Source organism: Theropithecus gelada, chromosome 10, assembly GCF_003255815.1.
Source record: "Theropithecus gelada isolate Dixy chromosome 10, Tgel_1.0, whole genome shotgun sequence".
NCBI classification, from domain to species: domain Eukaryota; kingdom Metazoa; phylum Chordata; class Mammalia; order Primates; family Cercopithecidae; genus Theropithecus; species Theropithecus gelada.
The window spans coordinates 25,612,388-25,629,257 of NC_037678.1; the positions used below are offsets into that span (position 1 = coordinate 25,612,388).

At 48.4% G+C, this 16,870-nt stretch overlaps 1 protein-coding gene across 1 annotated transcript in view; it reads left to right on the top strand.

Moving 5' to 3' along the window:
* The window catches only part of KIAA1671 (KIAA1671 ortholog), a 174,729-nt gene extending 164,758 nt beyond the window's left edge, over window positions 1-9,971 (top strand). Inside the window, exons 10-12 of the mRNA XM_025399552.1 lie at window positions 1,487-1,629; window positions 7,154-7,236; window positions 9,128-9,971. Coding sequence (XP_025255337.1) covers window positions 1,487-1,629; window positions 7,154-7,232 — 222 coding nt within the window. The 3' untranslated portion in view covers window positions 7,233-7,236; window positions 9,128-9,971. The remainder of the gene's footprint in view (window positions 1-1,486; window positions 1,630-7,153; window positions 7,237-9,127) is intronic.
* The last annotated feature ends 6,899 nt before the right edge of the window (window positions 9,972-16,870 follow it).

Consider the following 16,870-nt stretch of genomic DNA (forward strand, 5'->3'; position numbering starts at 1 on the left):
CCCACCCCTCTCCTCTCCCCTCCCCTCCCCTCTCCTCTTTCTTCAACAGAGTCTCGCTCTGTCACCCAGGCTGGAGTGCAGTGGTGCAATCTCAGCTCGCTGCAACCTCCGCCTCCTGGGTTCAAGTGATGGTCCTGCTGTAGGAGACAGACAGCCACAGGCCCTGGGTGTAGGTGAGACGGAGGCCCTGGGGCTCCCATGTGGATGCACCAAGTAAGTGTTGAGGCAGATCGTGGGATTCCAGAACGCAGCTGGAGTCCACTGTGCTCTGTGAAAACGGGGCTTTGGCCATTCATTCATCAGTATTAGCTTAAACTTCTTGAGCCTGGAGGCAGCTGCATTAACTAATTAATCTCTACCATAGCAGTGCTAGGCGATCATTAACAACCAGGGCAGCTGGGCGCGGTGGCTCAAGCCTGTAATCCCAGCACTTTGGGAGGCCGAGGCGGGCGGATCACGAGGTCAGGAGATCAAGATCATCCTGGCTAACACGGTAAAACCCCCGTCTCTACTAAAAATACAAAAAGTTAGCTGGGCGTGGTGGCGGCGCCTGTAGTCCCAACTACTCAGGAGGCTGAGGCAGGAGAATGGTGTGAACCCGGGAGGCGGAGCTTGCAGTGAGCTGAGATTGCGCCACTGCACACCAGCCTGGGTGACAGGGGGAGACTCTGTTTCAAAAAAAAAGAAACAACCAGGGGAGGTTGCAGGGCTTGTTCTGAAAAGAACCCTGGAGTTGGGCTGCAGGCAGACCTGGTGTGAATCCCAGTTCATAAAAGCTGGGTGACTTTGGGATTGACCTTTGGGCTCTCTCGCCCTGTAAAATAGAGGAAAGCCTGAAAGAATCTTACATACATGGAGCGAACTCACATTTGTCATATTACTTGAGCCTGGTAGAGCCCAAATGTTGGGTGATCAGTGCACAGAAGCCATCAGTGGACAAGGGTGATGACTGCTGTTGCCGGGGGCTGACCCAGCACGGCCTGAGGGAGAAGCCACCTGCCACCACTCACACCTCGGTCCCGCAAGGGAATTTTACGCATACCATTGTATTCCATCCCCAACATGCCCTCCAACAATGGGTGGATATTTGCCCTATGGTTTTCTTATGGGACTCTAATGGACTGTCAACAACTTCATTTTCAAGTTAAGCTGCAGCTGTTGGATGGAGGGAGCTGCTCTCTCCATGTAGGGTTGTCAGAGTGGCATGCCGTGCGCTGAACACACTACAGATGGTGGCTTTTCAGCAAAAGAGAATGTGATTCTGTGGGTTTGGGTGGTGATTCCATCTTGGGGGTCGAGGGTGGCTGCTTGGAATGCCAGATTGACATCTGACTTTTCACAGCCCCCACGTTTCCTGTCTGGCTTTATTCCAACTCAGGGGGCCCCGAGTGTTTGCAGAAGGCTCATCGTACCTGAGGTTGCCATGGGAGGGGGCCCTTCCCCAGACAAAGGGCGGTTTACAGACTCAGCTCTCTTCTCTCCCCAGGCTCAGCTGCACAAGAGGCCAGAGGTGGACAGTCCCGGCGAGTCCCCCAGCTGGGCACCCCAGCCCAAGAGCCCCAAGTCCCCCTTCCAGCCTGGGGTGCTGGGCAGTCGCGTGCTGCCTTCCAGCATGGACAAGGACGAGAGGTGAGGGGTCTTGGGGCATGGGGGTCCCTCTCTTCCCAAGCTCAGGCTGTACTTCTGGAGAGGTGCTCGCCTAGGTTTTAGAGCTGAAGAGAAGGGAGTTTCCACTTTTTAATTTTCTCTAGCAGCAGAAGCTTTGTTCATGTGAACTCTCAACACTCTCATACCTCAAAAGGACATCAGAGGCCGGGGAAGGAGGCCAGGAATGAGGCCAGCTGGCCTCTCCTCTTCCCCCGCCCCTGCCAACTCCTGCACCGAACGCCAGGGCACCATTGTTGGAGAACTACTGCTCTCGTTTAGCCCTCTCCAGACCGACGGGGAAACTGAGGCATTCTCCCTCCTCTTACCCTTCGGGGAAGTATCTTTACCTTCAGTGATCTGGGGGACCTGGGAAGGTGGATCAAAGGGCACGGCCAGGTTGAGTGAGATCAGTTTCACTCCCTTCGTGAAACAGCTGTCCCGATCCTGGGCTCGGCCTGCTCTGTGTAGAAATGAGCACGAAGCAGCTTCTGCCCCCCAAGAGGCTCTCAGACTGGGGTGTTTCAGCATCTGGAGGTGGAAGTTAAGAACAGGGGATCGAAGGTCACACAGCCAGGGTTTAACTCCAGCTTTGCTGCTTAAGAGCTGCGTGACCTGGGAAAAGGCACTGGACCTCCTGAACCTCAGTTTCTTCATCTGTAAAATGGGTTTTCTAACCTCCTAACCTTCCGAGGTGGTCATGAGGATGAAACAAGAGTGTGTCTAAAGCCCTTTGCCTGAGCCCTGGGATGTAGAAGTACTCAGTGAGGCAGAGTGGAAATCTTATGAGCACTGGTAACCCATGAAAGTTAGAGATCGTTCCTGATGCTGAGTTGTAATGATAGTAAGTGCTGGCTGGATCAGTACGAGGGTGGGTAAGCTATGGCCCACAGGCCAAATCCAGCCCCCATCTGTTTTTGTAAGTAAGCTTTGTTGGAACACAGCCACATGCATTCATTTATGTACCGTCTATAACTGCTTTAGTGCTACCGCTGCAGAGTTAAGAAGTAGCGCAGACACCCCACGGCCCACAGAGTCAGGAATATTTACTCTCTGGCCCTTTCTCTGACCCCTGTGATGGAGGGAGGCAGAGGAAGGGCTCGTCATGCACACTTGAGGATGGGCGGCAAAAAGACTTCCAGCTCGGTGCAGTGGCTCACTTCTATAATCCCAGCACTTTGGAAGACAGAGGTGAGAGGATCTCTTGAGGCCAGGAGTTGGAGGCAGTAGTGAGCTATGATTGCACCATTGCACTCCAGCCTGGACCACAGAATGAGACCTTGTCTCGAAAAATAAAAAAAGAAATAAAGAAAAGAAAAACAATTAGCTGGCTGTGGTGGCACATGCCTGTGGTCCCAACTACTCCAGAGGCTGAAGTGGGAGGATCCCTTGAGCCCAGGAGATGGAGGCTATGATCGTGCCACTGCACTCCAGTCTGGGCAATGCAGTGAATCCCTGCCTCTCTAACAAAAAAAAAGAAGCTTCCAAGAGAAGGAGATACTTGAACTGAATCATGGTGGACAATTGGGTCTTAGCTGGACCAAGGGCAGTGAGAGGGGATCCCAGGCTAGAGCCGCTGCACATGCAAAGGCCTGGAGGCCAGATGGACCTGGGAGCCTCAGGCAGTGCACGATACGTAGCACGGAGTGGGCTGTGGGAACCTGAAGGCGAGACATTAGAGAGAGACAGGGCCATAGCTGAGACAGTGCCTCCCTGCTCTGGTAATGCCAGAATTCTGGCTCCAAAGTCTGTGGAGGGCTCTAGCATTTCTCTGTGGCTGGAGGAACCCCCAGACCAGGGTCTCAGAGGCATCTCTGGAGGCCTGGGCTTGTGTCTCCACTATTAGGCAAAGCTTGGCTGAGGTCTAGAGTACCCTAGACCCTCATCTGCCCAGGGGGCCCTCTTATTCCTCATTCCTAGACTGGCAGGCATAGCAGTTGAAGGCCTGCCCCTAGACTCCAGAGCCACCTCATCTCTCGTCCCCTTAGGTGCAGACCCCGACCGTACCGCCAACCAGGCCAGCATCTTTTCTGACCCCTCCAGGGCCATGGGTCTCAGGAGCTTTCTCTGAGAACAGAATCAGTCACGTCCTGTGTGCATGTGTGTTTGATTATAAAAGCAGTAGATCTTCACTGTAGAAAATATGAAAATAATACAAAGGGGAAAAGAAAATCATCCACGATCCCACCGTGCAAAGACCACTACTGTTGATACCTGGGCATCTCTCCTTCCATTTTCTTTTTCTTTGTAACATAGCTGAGAGCACAACGTTTTTAGAGTTTGATTCCCCTGCTCCGTGTTCTATATGAATATTTTCCCGAGCCTGCTTACAATCTTCATAAACGTGATTTTTTTTTCTTGAATAAAGTTTTAAACAATGATGACTTTATTGTTTTTTGTTTTGTTTTATTTTTTGTTTTTGAGAGAGGGTCTCACTCTGTTGCCCAGGCTGGAGTGCAGTGGCGTGATTATAGCCTCCACCTCTCCAGCCTCAGGTGAATCCCCTGCCTCAGCCTCCATGAGTGGCTGGGACCATAGTTGTGTGCCACCACGCCTGGCTAATTTTTGTATTTTTTTGTAGAGACAGGATTTCGCCATGTTGCCCAGGCCGGTCTCGAATTCCTGGGCGATCCTCTGCCTCCCAAAGTGCTAGGATTACAGGCATGAGCTACCGTGCCTGGCCTGACTTTATTGTTTTTTATTAAAATGATGTGTTCTAATTATAAGAAATTCTGAGAAAACAGAAAACTGCTAAGAAGAAGGTAAAAAAATAAATAAATAAAACTCAAAAATAGTACCATGTAGATGGTGGCTACTCAAATGTATTCACTTTGAGAAAATTCATTGAGCTATGCACATTTTGATTTGAGTACCTTTCTGTATGTGTTCTTCCATTTTAAAAAGTTTAAACAGGCCGGGCGCGGTGGCTCACACCTGTAATCCCAGCACTTTGGGAGGCCGAGTCAGGCAGATCACAATGTCAGGAGATCGAGACCATCCTGCCTAACACAGTGAAACCCCATCTCTACTAAAAATACAAAAAATTAGCCGGGCGTGGTGGCAGGTGCCTGTAGTCCCAGCTACTCGGGAGGCTGAGGCAGGAGAATGGCGTGAACCCGGGAGGCAGAGCTTGCAGTGAGCCGAGATCGCGCCACTGCACTCCAGCCTGGGTGACAGAGCAAGACTCCATCAAAAAAAAAAAAAAAAGCTTAAACAAATCTCACGTCCCCAAAACAATTGACATTCGATAAACAAAAGGCATCTCTGTTTGTCTTATGGGCATTGTATTGTCCAGAGTTCTCTAGAGAAACAGAGCCAGTCGTGTGCGTGTGTATGTGTTTGTGTGTGTGTGTAAATAATACAGTTGACCCCTGAACAAGGCAGAGATTAGGGGTACTGACCTCCTACCTAGTCAAAAATCTGCATGTAGCTTTTAACTTTCTAAAACCTAACTACTAATAACCTAGTGTTGACCAGAAGCCTCACCCATAACCACATATATTTTGTATGTTATATTTTATATATTCTTACAATAAAGTAAGCTAGAGAAAAGATGTTATTAAGAACATATAAGGAAGAGAAAATGTATTTCCTGTTCATTAAGTGGAAGTGGATCATCATAAAGGTCTTCATCCTTCCTCCTCATTGTTTTCCCATTGAGCAGGCTGAGGGGGAGGTGGAGGAAGAGGGATTGGTCTTGCTGCCTCAGCGGTGGCAGAGGCAGAAGAAAATCCAAGTGGACCCACACAGTTCAAACTGTGTTGTTCAAGGGTCAGCTGTATATACATGTACGTATATATGCATACACGTGTAGATGCTTGGATGTATGTATAGAGATTGGTTTTAAGGAATTGGCTCATGTGATTGTGGAGGAAGGCAAGTCCAAAATCTGCAGAGTAGACCAGCAGGCTGGGGGTGCAAGGAAGAGTCCAAGTCCAGAAGGCTTCCCTCTTCTTCCTGGAAGGCCAGTCTTTTTCTTTTCTTTTCTTTTGAGACGGAGTCTCACTCTGTTGCTCAGGCTGGAGTACAGTGGTGCTATCTGGGCTTACTGCAAGCTCCGCCTCCCAGGTTCCCGCCATTCTCCTGCCTCTGCCTCCCAAGTAGCTGGGGCTACAGGCACCTGCCACCATGCCCGGCTAATTTTTTTTTTGTATTTTTAGTAGAGACAGGGTTTCACCCTGTTAGCCAGGATGGTCTCGATCTTCTGACCTCGTGATCTGCCCACCTCGGCCTCCCAAAGTGCTGGGATTACAGGCGTGAGCCACCGCACCTGGCGAGGCCAGTCTTTTTCTATTCAGGCCTTTAACTGAATAGATGAGGCCCTTTCATATCACGGAGGGTGGTCTGCGCTACTCAGTGCCTACTGATTTAAATGTTAACCTCATCTAAGAAAAAATGTCTTTGCATAAACATCTAGAATAACGTCTGACCAAATATCTGGGTACACATTAGGTTTAAATTGATGCATAAAACTAACCATCAGAGACACTTACCTGGATAGAGAGATGGAAAGATGAATAGCTCTTTGCATGACAAATGGATGGATGGAAATCATTTTATATAAGATGAATTTTTTGTTTGTTTGTTTGCATTTTGTGGAGAATGGGATCTCACTGTGTTGCCCAGGCTGATGTCAAACTCCTGGGCTCAAGCTATCCTCCTGCCTCTGCCTCCCTAAGTGTTGGAGTTACAGGCGTGAGCCACTGTGCCCAACCAAGATACATTTTTATACCTGCAGATTATCTCATAGAACAGATATACTGTGATTTATTTCAGCGGTCCCCAACCTTTCTGGCACCATGGACCAGTTTTGTGGAAGACAATTTCTCCACAGACCGGGGTACAGGGGGTGGTTTTGTAATGATTCAAACACATTACATTCACTGTGTACTTTATTTCTATTATTATTACATTGTTATTATAATGAAGTAATTCTACAGTTCGCAGTAATGTAGAATCAGTGAGAACCCTGAGCTTGTTTTCCTGCAACTAGACGGTACCATCCGGGGGTGACAGGAGACAGTGACAGATCATCAGGCATTAGATTCTCATAAGGAGCCCGCAACCTAGATCCCGCGCATGTGCAGTTCACAATAGGCTTCATGCTCCTATGAGAATCTAATGCTGCTGCTGATCTGACAGGAGGTGGAGATCAGGTGGAATGTGAGTGATGGGGAGAGGCTGTGAATACAGACGACGCTTCACTCACTCTCCCACCACTCATCTCTTGCTGTGTGGCCCCCGTTCCTAACAGGCTGTGGACCAGTATCGGTCTGTGGCCCAGGGGGTTGGGGACCCCTGATTTATTTAATATTCCCTATTGTTGGTCACTGGTTAATTTCTACTGCTCGCTTATCAGTCCCGTTAATATGGGCATTTTTGCCACCTCCGAGTGCTTGCCACAGCCCCACCTGGGCCCAGGGATAGACAGTCGGGTACCACTCAGTCCTGTCCGCGAGGAGCCCACAGTCTGGTTTCAGCTAGTCTCTCACTGGCTTTGTGGTTTCAGGTCGGATGAACCCTCTCCCCAGTGGCTAAAGGAATTGAAATCCAAGAAGAGGCAAAGTCTTCATGAGAACCAAGTTTGACCAGGTATGAAGGGGCTCTGCCGGGGAACCTGGGAAGAACCCTGCAGTCACAGGAATGGGGAACTCAGGGTGGCCAAGCCTTAGAGACCGGGGCTGTTGTACCCAAGGAAAGAGGCTGTGCAAGGGGAGAAGTGAGGGGTGGGGAGTGTTCAGAGTTCCTGTAAAGAGGATGGTGATGTCTGTTTCCATTTAGGGAGGAAACAAAGCTGAGCTGCCTGGAGTGGGTGAAAGGCACCAGGCCAGGAGGCAGGTGACCGGGGCTCTGGGCTCATGTGTTTGGCTGGCCCTTCTAGTTGCATCACCTTTTGTTAATAAAACAAAAGGGCGGGACATCAGAGGTTAGCTTAATTAGAAATGGTTACTTTTTTTTTTTTTGAGACGGAGTCTCGCTCGTTCGCCCAGGCTGGAGTGCAGTGGCCGGATCTCAGCTCACTGCAAGCTCCGCCTCCTGGGTTTATGCCGTTCTCCTGCCTCAGCCTCCCGAGTAGCTGGGACTATAGGCGCCCGCCACCTCGCCTGGCTAGTTTTTGTATTTTTTAGTAGAGACGGGGTTTCACCATGTTAGCCAGGATGGTCTTGATCTCCTGACCCCATGATCCGCCCGTCTCGGCCTCCCAAAGTGCTGGGATTATAGGCTTGAGCCACTGCGCCCGGCCTTTTTTTTTTTTTGAGATGGAGTTCCACCCTTGTCGCCCAGGCTGGAGTGCAGTGATGCAATCTCGGATCTCAGCTCACTGCAACCTCCGCCTCCCGGGTTCAAGCGATTCTCCTGCCTCAGCTTCCCAATTAGCTGGCATTATAGGCGCCTGCCACCATGCCCAGCTAATTTTTATATTTTTTGTAGAGATGGAGTTTCACCATGTTGGACAGGCTGGTCTCGAACTCCTGACCTCAGGTGATCCGTTCGCGTCGGCCTCCCAAAGTGCTGGGATTATAGGCGTGAGCCACCACGCCTGGCCAGAAATGGTTACAGTTTTTATGAGGGGAATGTTTCATGTACAGCCTATGTAGTTAAAAATCAATTTGAAAAAATATACATTTAAAAAAATCACGATTAGATAGGCCCTGGTGTAAGTTGCAAATGACTGAACATCATGAACTTCAGTTTCCTCATCTGTAAAATGGGTTAGCAGTGTCCACACCGCCAGGCTGTCCTCAGGGCCCACTGAGAATGCACCTGTGGTGCTTGACCAAGCGCTGCCTGATGGTACATGCACCATCGAAGTCAGCATTGATGTGATGAGCACAAGAGACGCACCATCCCTTATCCACAAAATTCCAGAAAGCTCTGCAAACAAAGCTTTTCCTAACGCAGTGGTGAAACCTGACCTGAGTGAATATAATTCTACTTCGACTCTCTTTTCCCCACTTTATATGAATGTTCATAATACACTGCAGGCATATTATCTGCTTGATTATGCTGGTGTTACATGTGTGTATATATACATATATGTGTATATGTTACATGATTATATATGTATGATGCACATGTGTGTGTATAAGAAAGTCTAAAAATTATAAATTCCCAAATAAAACTATGCTCAAGGGATTTGGATAAGGGATCGGGACTTGTGTTTATTTTGTGTTTGGTGCAGTACATGTAATATCTCATTTAAGCCTCCAGCAACAACCCCTTCGAGGAAACTGAGGCTCAGAATTGAGACTGGAACCCTGATCTGACCCTAAATTTCATGTTGGTTTCATGGTATTCCGTGACTGCCACCCTCCTCACCTCCCCTTTCCCCCTGACACACAAAAAAATCTATTTTCTGACCTTAGGCTTCTAGGGGTCTCTTTATTGGAGAATATCAGGCGAGGTTTTAAGGCCTGATGGTAGAGAGAAATGGAGCCCAACGTTCCCACCGCTGACACCAGGACTGTCCCTTCCTCTCCAGGCAGGGAACCCTGCTACGTCTACTGAACAGAAGCCTTAACCGTCAGAACCCGCAGACGGGGCCGAGCTGCTGCCGTTTCTTCCTGCACAATGCTTACGTGCCTGGGCCCTTCCCGTTGGATTGAGAATGCTATCCAGTGCCCCCGTCCTCGCCAGGCTCTCCCTGGATCCAGACGGGAAGACCCAACCTCCAGGAGCACTCGCTCATCTCCCCAGGCAGCACTTCAGGCCGGGAAAGGAGCCAGGCTGCCCAGAAATGTCTACGTGGGTGGTTTTGCTTTTTATGTAAAAATGTGCATTTCTACCTACTTTAGACACCTTCATCAGCCCCAAGAACATCAGCACGAGGCTGGAATTGCCTCCCCAGGTTCTGAAAAACACCTGAGTTTGTGAAAGCACCTCCTCAGCCGACCCAGGGCAGGTCTTTTTTGGGAAGGACATTTCCAAGGAAGATCACACTGTTCATTTCCTGCTGTAGTCTCGATGCAAGGCATTACCGCCGAGTTGAGGGGTTTTATTCTTTTTTTTTGGTGAGTTCCTTCTTCCCCTCGAGGAATCAGCAGTTCCAATTTTTAAACGTATCCTCCCTGATTGTGTGTATTTCTCTTTCTAGTGGGGCTGTGTGCATCACTGGCCTGTGTTACTGTATGTCATTTTTGTTGGCTTTAGAAGGCGATAAAGCAATAATTCAGCTAATTTTCTTTGAAACTTGATATGTATGTATGTGTTTACGTTAAAGGACAGGAGGAAAGATGTGTGAATAATTTGTTCTGAAGTATCCAGTCACCTCAGGTTATCTTATCCCTATCCAAGCTGTTTAGAAGTTATAATTGTCACTCTTGTATATATTTCCCTGGCTTCTTTTCATCTGAGCTCTGGTTTCTGTAGGGTGACCTTTGCCCCTTGGCCTTAAGGGTTCATAAACTGCAGCCCAAGTGGTGGTGCCTTTGCCACTGAATCATCAGACCCGCCCTAGGAATCTTTTTCTCCAGAGTCTTCTTTGAACATGACCTGGGTTGCTGGCATGGAGGAGTTGTTCCAAACTGGCCTCAGAGCAGGTGCATGAATGAAGGGTACTTTTTCTTTTGCTCACCTCACTTTCCCTCATCGAACTCCACCTGACCAAGTGCTTGTTTCGGTCCAAATGTGGGTCTTGCTGAAAGCCCTTCTCTGGAGGGGAGCTCCCCAGCCAAGGACTCTGGACAGAAATGCTGGGTGCTAGGTGACAAATCACAAAGCGGGCCCTGCCTCCTTTTTTTCTTGCTAGCGATCAGCTCATTCCGGGGAATCCCCAAGACCTCTGGGGGCTCCAGACACTCTCTACCTTGTCTTTGTTTTTGGAAATGCCCGACACCAGACTCTTCCACTTCTGAGTCCTAAGGCTCTAGCAGATAACCCAGATGTGCTTGGCTGGCCACCTGCCATGCCTGGACTTGCCATAGTCTACGTGCCAACCTTGCCTGGGAGATACCCATCATGAGATGCTTGGGCAATTCATAGAGAGCCTGTGGCATGGGGTGGCGTTTCCTAGTAGATCCATGCACAGCACTCTGGCTAGATACGGAAGTGGGGGGCATGTGTGCCCTCTACTCCCTCCCCACAGTTTCCTAAGAGGTGAAAGTCTTTCTCGATGAATCCATTATTTGCAAATGCTATCAAAACATGCTTCCCTTTTCCCTGGCTACCTCTCAGGAGTTCATTTGTGTCTCCATCTCAGCTTCCTCCTTCATCTCCCTTTACCCCTCTTCTCTCTCTTAATGGGTGGATGGGCATGGATAGAAATCCTCTGTTTCTCTAGGTCAGGACAAACACCTAGGCCCTAGTGAGGCGGTTGTCGTTCAGCACCAGGGACAGCAACTGCAGGGCTGTGAGGCAGGAGCCCACCTTGTGTCCTGTTCGATGAGCTTTGGTTACTGATGAGCAATTGCCGGACCATGCCACCACCCAGCCTTTTACACCTGGGAGCCTCATGCATCTGGGTTTGGGCGTTTGGCCCTGCTTGATGATAGTTTGTTTTCTCATCATTCCCTGAATTAGTCATCTAGTCATCTGTGGCCATTTGGGGATTAATTCCTGCAACTGCTTCATTTGAATTCTTTTTTAAAGATCCAGTTTCTGTGTTATAATAATTTGGATCTTATGGCTTTCTAAGTCAATAGGATCCCCTTTAAAAAATACCTAGTGTTGTGTTTTGTTTTGTTTTTCTGAGACACAGTCTTGCTCTGTTGCTCGAGTTGGAGTGGAGTGGCACGATCATAGCTCACTGAAGCCTCTAACACCTGGGCTCAAGTGATTCTTCTGCCTCAACCTCTCAGGTAGCTGGGGCTACAGGTATATGCTACCATGACCAGCTAATTTTTTAATTTTTCTGTAGAGACAAGGATCTCACCATGTTGCCCAGGCTGATCTCAAAATCAAACTTCTGGGCTCAAGCAATTCTCCCCTCTCAGCCTCCCAAAGTGCTGGGATTACAGACATGAACTACTGCATCTGGCCTAAAACACATTCCTAGTCTTTTGATGCTGACTTCTTGTCTTGGCTGATGTCTGTCTTTCCTTCAGGTGGAAAGGACCCCTTTATACCATCTCAAGCAGTAGGAAAGGAACTGCTCTTACATATATTGATGCTCCTCATGCAAAACTCTCAATTCTTAATTAGTCATGTCTCAGCTCAAGGATATCAGACAGGAAGGAAACACACTTGAAAATGAGATTGACTGGAGATTTTTTTCCCTAATCTCTCACACCTTAATTGGAAAAATAATCTATTTAATTGTGTATTAATTAGGATATACAAAGTTCACCCTCCTTGAAAGTGACTAGGGCAAGCCCTGAAGATCTTCCTCACCTCCTTTTATTTTTCTGTAACCTTGTCTCCTCCAGCACCGCAGGATAGACAATCACAGTGAGTCAAGAATGACTCTCTTTTGTGCGGGCTCCGCCATGACCTCTGAACCCTGCTTATGAGCAGTGCAATGAAGTTAGAAGTAACTGATGATTGGGAGCCTTTGCAGATAGCTGGCAAGTGGGTAATTTACTTCTCCCTATTCTAAATGGAGTGCACTGTCTTTGAGGCTAAGCAAGGGGGTGTTGTACGCTAGTTTCTAGACTTTGCTTGGAGACCCCTTTGGAAATCCGTCTTCTTTTTAATCTCACTTAACATGCCTTAATAATCCGTGTGCAATGGAGTCATCCACTCCTCATCCAACCCTCCTCCCCAGGGACTTTGGCTGTCCTCAATGAGAGTCTCATGCAGAATGGAAAATCCTCCATATGTACAATCTCTCACCCCTCCTCATTTCTCTTCCTCCTCACCTCCACCACCCCTTTGCACATCAGCATTTTGACAGCTGGTCTTTTGAGAAGCCCGTGTCTTTTTCCTCTTCAGTAGATACCCTTCTTCATGGCCTTTTGCCTAATGAAACAGAGGCCTTTGGCCTTTGAAAATCCATGACGAGGCCTCAGAAATCAGTATTGTGGAGGATTACTCCATGCCACCAGAGACACTCTGGTGAAAGAGAAACCTCGTGGTCTTTAGGATGTTAGGATTTTGAGTGGTAGCCTCAGGATTCAGGGAAAGGACAATCGGATGGTGGTGTTTTCCAGGGGGACGAGCCAAATCACGTGGTTTCAGACACTTGTGTTTTCCTTTGTGCCTCCCTGGAAGGGAGGCCAACTTAAGGGTATCGCCAAGAAGCCAGAATTGAAATAGGCATGAGCCTGTGGTTGTCAACTTTACAGGCTGGGCAAGGGATTTAGAAAGACCCTTAGCGTGATTTTCCTAAAAGAGACCTCAGCTGCTCCGACCTGGTGCTGATAGCTGCTTTGTCGATCTATGCTTTAATATTTTTCTTTATAATATGTCCCCAGATGGCTCCTGGAACTAGTCATAATTACAAACTGTAAAAATCCCCCCTCCCCAGTGTAGACATTTAAACCAGAGTAAGTGATGGGGAGACATTCTGTGGTCTCTGAATGTGCCTTCCCCCTCACCATGTGTTAAAACACAAATCCGAAGTTCCATGGCATCATGATTCCAAGGGGCTGGAGGGTAGGACCCCCTCCACATCTAGAAGGGGATCTGCTTTGGGCTCGGTCCCCTTAGCGAGTAGGGGACCCTTGCTGTGTGCTGAGAGGCTGCTAGGACTCACCCAGTTGGAATTCTGGGCAGGCTCAAGAAGTCTAGAGCCACGTAAAAAGCTGGTAGGCATGAATGTGCCAGGTATTTGCCAGCCTGTGTCTCCTTTTGCACCCCCCAATCCAGAGTTTTCTTTCTTTTGACTAAATTGGCTCCCGCAGGGGGAAGGGCAGAAAGCTAGGCCCTCTGCTCTGGGAAGTCGGCCTGAGGTTTCTGGCAAGTTAACCCTTAAAATCGACACCTCTCAGCCCGCCCTCCCCTTTGGCCTTCCCAGAATCTCCTTCAGTGGTTGCTCTCCCACCTGTGCCATAACATCAACTTCCATGACTTGGACTAGCACTTCCTTGACAATCCCTGTTGGCATCACACCGGCTACAAATTATGCTGTTTTCTAAAGAATTTGAACTTTTTTTCTTCTTTTCTTGAGACAGGGTCTTGCTCTGTTGGCCAGGCTGGAATACAGTAGCACAATCATAGCTCACTGCAGCCTCCAACTCCTGGGCTCAAGCAATCCTCCCACCTCTGCCTCCAGAGTAGCCCAGATGACAGGCGCACACCACCACGCCCAGCTGATTTTTTAAATCTTCTTTTTGGAGAAACAGGATCTTGCTATATTGCCCAAGCTGGTCTCTAACTTGGTCTCAAGCGATCCTCCCACCTCAGCCTCCCAAAGTCCTGGGATTACAGGCATGAGCCACCATGCCCAGCTGAATTTGAGATTTTTAATAATCTCATTCCACATAGCCTTATAGATCCTGTAAATAGGGGGGTCACAAAAGTAATATATTGTGTTATGGAAGATAATTTTGTACTGTGCTGTTTCCTAAATCACAACAATATCCTAAAGTCATGCACTTCCCAGATGATCGTGATCCTCAAAACGCTTTGTAAGATGGGGTAGGGCGTGGAAATACATATATATACACACAGACACACACACACATAAGTATAGTATATATTTTCCTAACCTTTCTTCTGGGTCCTTCCTCAGATCTTTGAGTCGCGATAGAAAAGGAACTTGAGTTCTTTGTGTAGGAAAGTTAAGCTTCCCGCCTGCGGTGTTCTTGCAATTGCCTTACGAATTCACAAGCTCTAGGAGTTCTGAACGGAAGGCAGACAAGAGGCACTTTATCCAATCCCAGAAAGAATCTCTACCCATGGGACTGAGAATTCATCTAGAAAACCTTATATTTTTAATGTAAAAAAAAAAAAATGGGGCTTACCAGACCTCACAGAGTATTGGATGTCTACAAGTGCTTTTATATTTTGTAACTGTAAAGAGGTTTCATATGCACAGAAGAGCAGTTGGAAATCTGGTCAACTGCAATAAAACAAGATGACCTTTGCATGTACAAAGATGTTGCATTCAGACTATGAAAATAGCAAATAAAGCTTTGGTGCAAGCTGCATTGGAGAAGTCGGTGCGTCCATGTGTGAATGAATAGAGTCTCCCATGCATGCAGGCCCTGACTGGGGCTGGCTGAGTCAGTCTGTCCTGTGCTGAGCTGTGGGCCGGCCAGCAAGAGGACAGAGCTGGGGTCCTGGGAGAGGGTGTCCATGCAGAATTGGAGGCCATGGAAACAAGGCAAAATTTCCATTCAGACTGACAGGGATTGAGTCCTCCTTCTGCCACCTCCTGGCTGTGGGATTTGCTTTTAAGCATTGGTTCTCCTTAGCTATACAATGGGAGTGGTGATTGGGACATTTGCAGGTAAGAGTTTAAGGCGGTGGTTCTCAACTGGGTGGGTTGTGCCCTCCAGAGCACGTCTGGCAATGACAGGAGACATTATTGGTTATCACGAGGAGGAGAGAAGATGCTCCAGGAAGTGAGTAGAGGCCAGGGATGCTGCTCAGCAACCTACAATGCACAGGACAGCTCCCACCCCAACCCCACCACAAAGAATGACCCGACCCCAAATGGCAGTAGTGTCAAGGTTGAAAAGTCTGGATTGGGGAGATGTGGTACATCAAAGTGATGAGCGTGCAGTAGGTCCGCAAGATCCTGAAAGATGTGATGGGAGGGGGAGCCACGCCATCCCCACCTCTGCCTTCCTCCTTCTATCCCAGCTGGTGGCAACTACATCCCAACTCAGGGTCCAAACCAACTGCTTTCTGTCACCTTCAGCAGGAAGTAGCCCCTTGGCTTGGACTGTCCAGAGTAGGCAGGATGCTGGGAATAAAAGTCAAAAATAACAGATACTGTGCGCAGTGCTTTGCTTATATGACCTCCCAAAATGGCCCAAGTAGAGAGAAGGTTCTCCATTTATGGGTGAGGAGACAGTAGCTCTGAGACCTTCAGGAACTCGTTCAAGGTCACACGGATCTGTGTGACTCAGAGTCCGGCTGTCATCCACAGCATCTCACCACCATCTCCCTCTAGGAGGTACAGGGTAACTGGGTTTTGTTTTGTTTTGGTTTTTGTTTTTGTTTTTGAGATACAGTCTTTCTCTGTCACCCAGGCTGGAGCGCAATGGTGTGATCTCAGCTCACTGCAAGCTCCGCCTCCCGAATTCACGCCATTCTCCTGCCTCAGCCTCCCGTGTAGCTGGGACTACAGGCGCCACCCCACCACGCCCGGCTAATTTTTTGTATTTTTGGCAGAGACGGGTTTTACTGTGTTAGCCAGGATGGTCTCGATCTCCTGACTTCGCGATCGGCCTGCCTCGGCCTCCCAAAGTTCTGGGATTACTTGTGTGAGCCACCGCGCCCGGCCTATAACTGGGTTTTATGCTGACTTGAGGATTTTAGCCAAAAACAAATACCAACAACAACAAAAGAAAACCTTGTTAACTCACTCCTTTGCTCCAGTATAATTTTATTCATAAAATAATCACTTATTAGATATTGATTACAGGCAAAATTATACTTTGTTAGACACTTAAATTCCTGGAAGCAGCTGGGCATGGTGGCTCATGCCTGTAATCCCAGCACTTTGGGAGGCTGAGGTGGGTGGATCACAAGGTCAGGAGATCGAGACCATCCTGGCTAATACGGTGAAACCCCATCTCTACTAAAAATACAAAAAATTAGCCGGGCGTGGTGGTGGGCACCTGTAGTCCCAGCTACTCGGGAGGCTGAGGCAAGAGAATGGTGTGAACCTGGGAGGTAGAGCTTGCAATGAGCCGCGATTGCGCCACTGCACTCCAGCCAGGGTGACAGAGCGAGACTCTGTCTCGAAAAAAAAAAAAAGAAAATTCCTGGAAGCTGGGTGCAGTGGCACGTGCCTGTAGTTCCAGTTACTCAGGACACTGAGGAGAAAGGATTGCTTGAGCCCAGGAGTTTGAGTCCAGCCTGGGCAATGTAGCAAGATCCTATCTCTTAAAAAAAATTTTAAATGCCTGGATCTACCTTTTCTTTGGTGATAAAGAAGTTGACTGTGATGGTCACTTTTATTTCTATTGAGGCTAAGCGCCCAGGCCGTGGAGCAGGCCAGCCCCTTCTCTCTGCTGTGTGATTCTGAGTAAATGAGTTCACCTCTCTGAACCTTTCTCCATGGATAAAATGGAATCACAATTCCTCCCCTAAAGTTGGCTGGGTGAGAGTTCCACACATTGCTTATGAAGCTGACACAATGCCTTGCATGTAGTAGGTGTTCCGTAAATGGTAG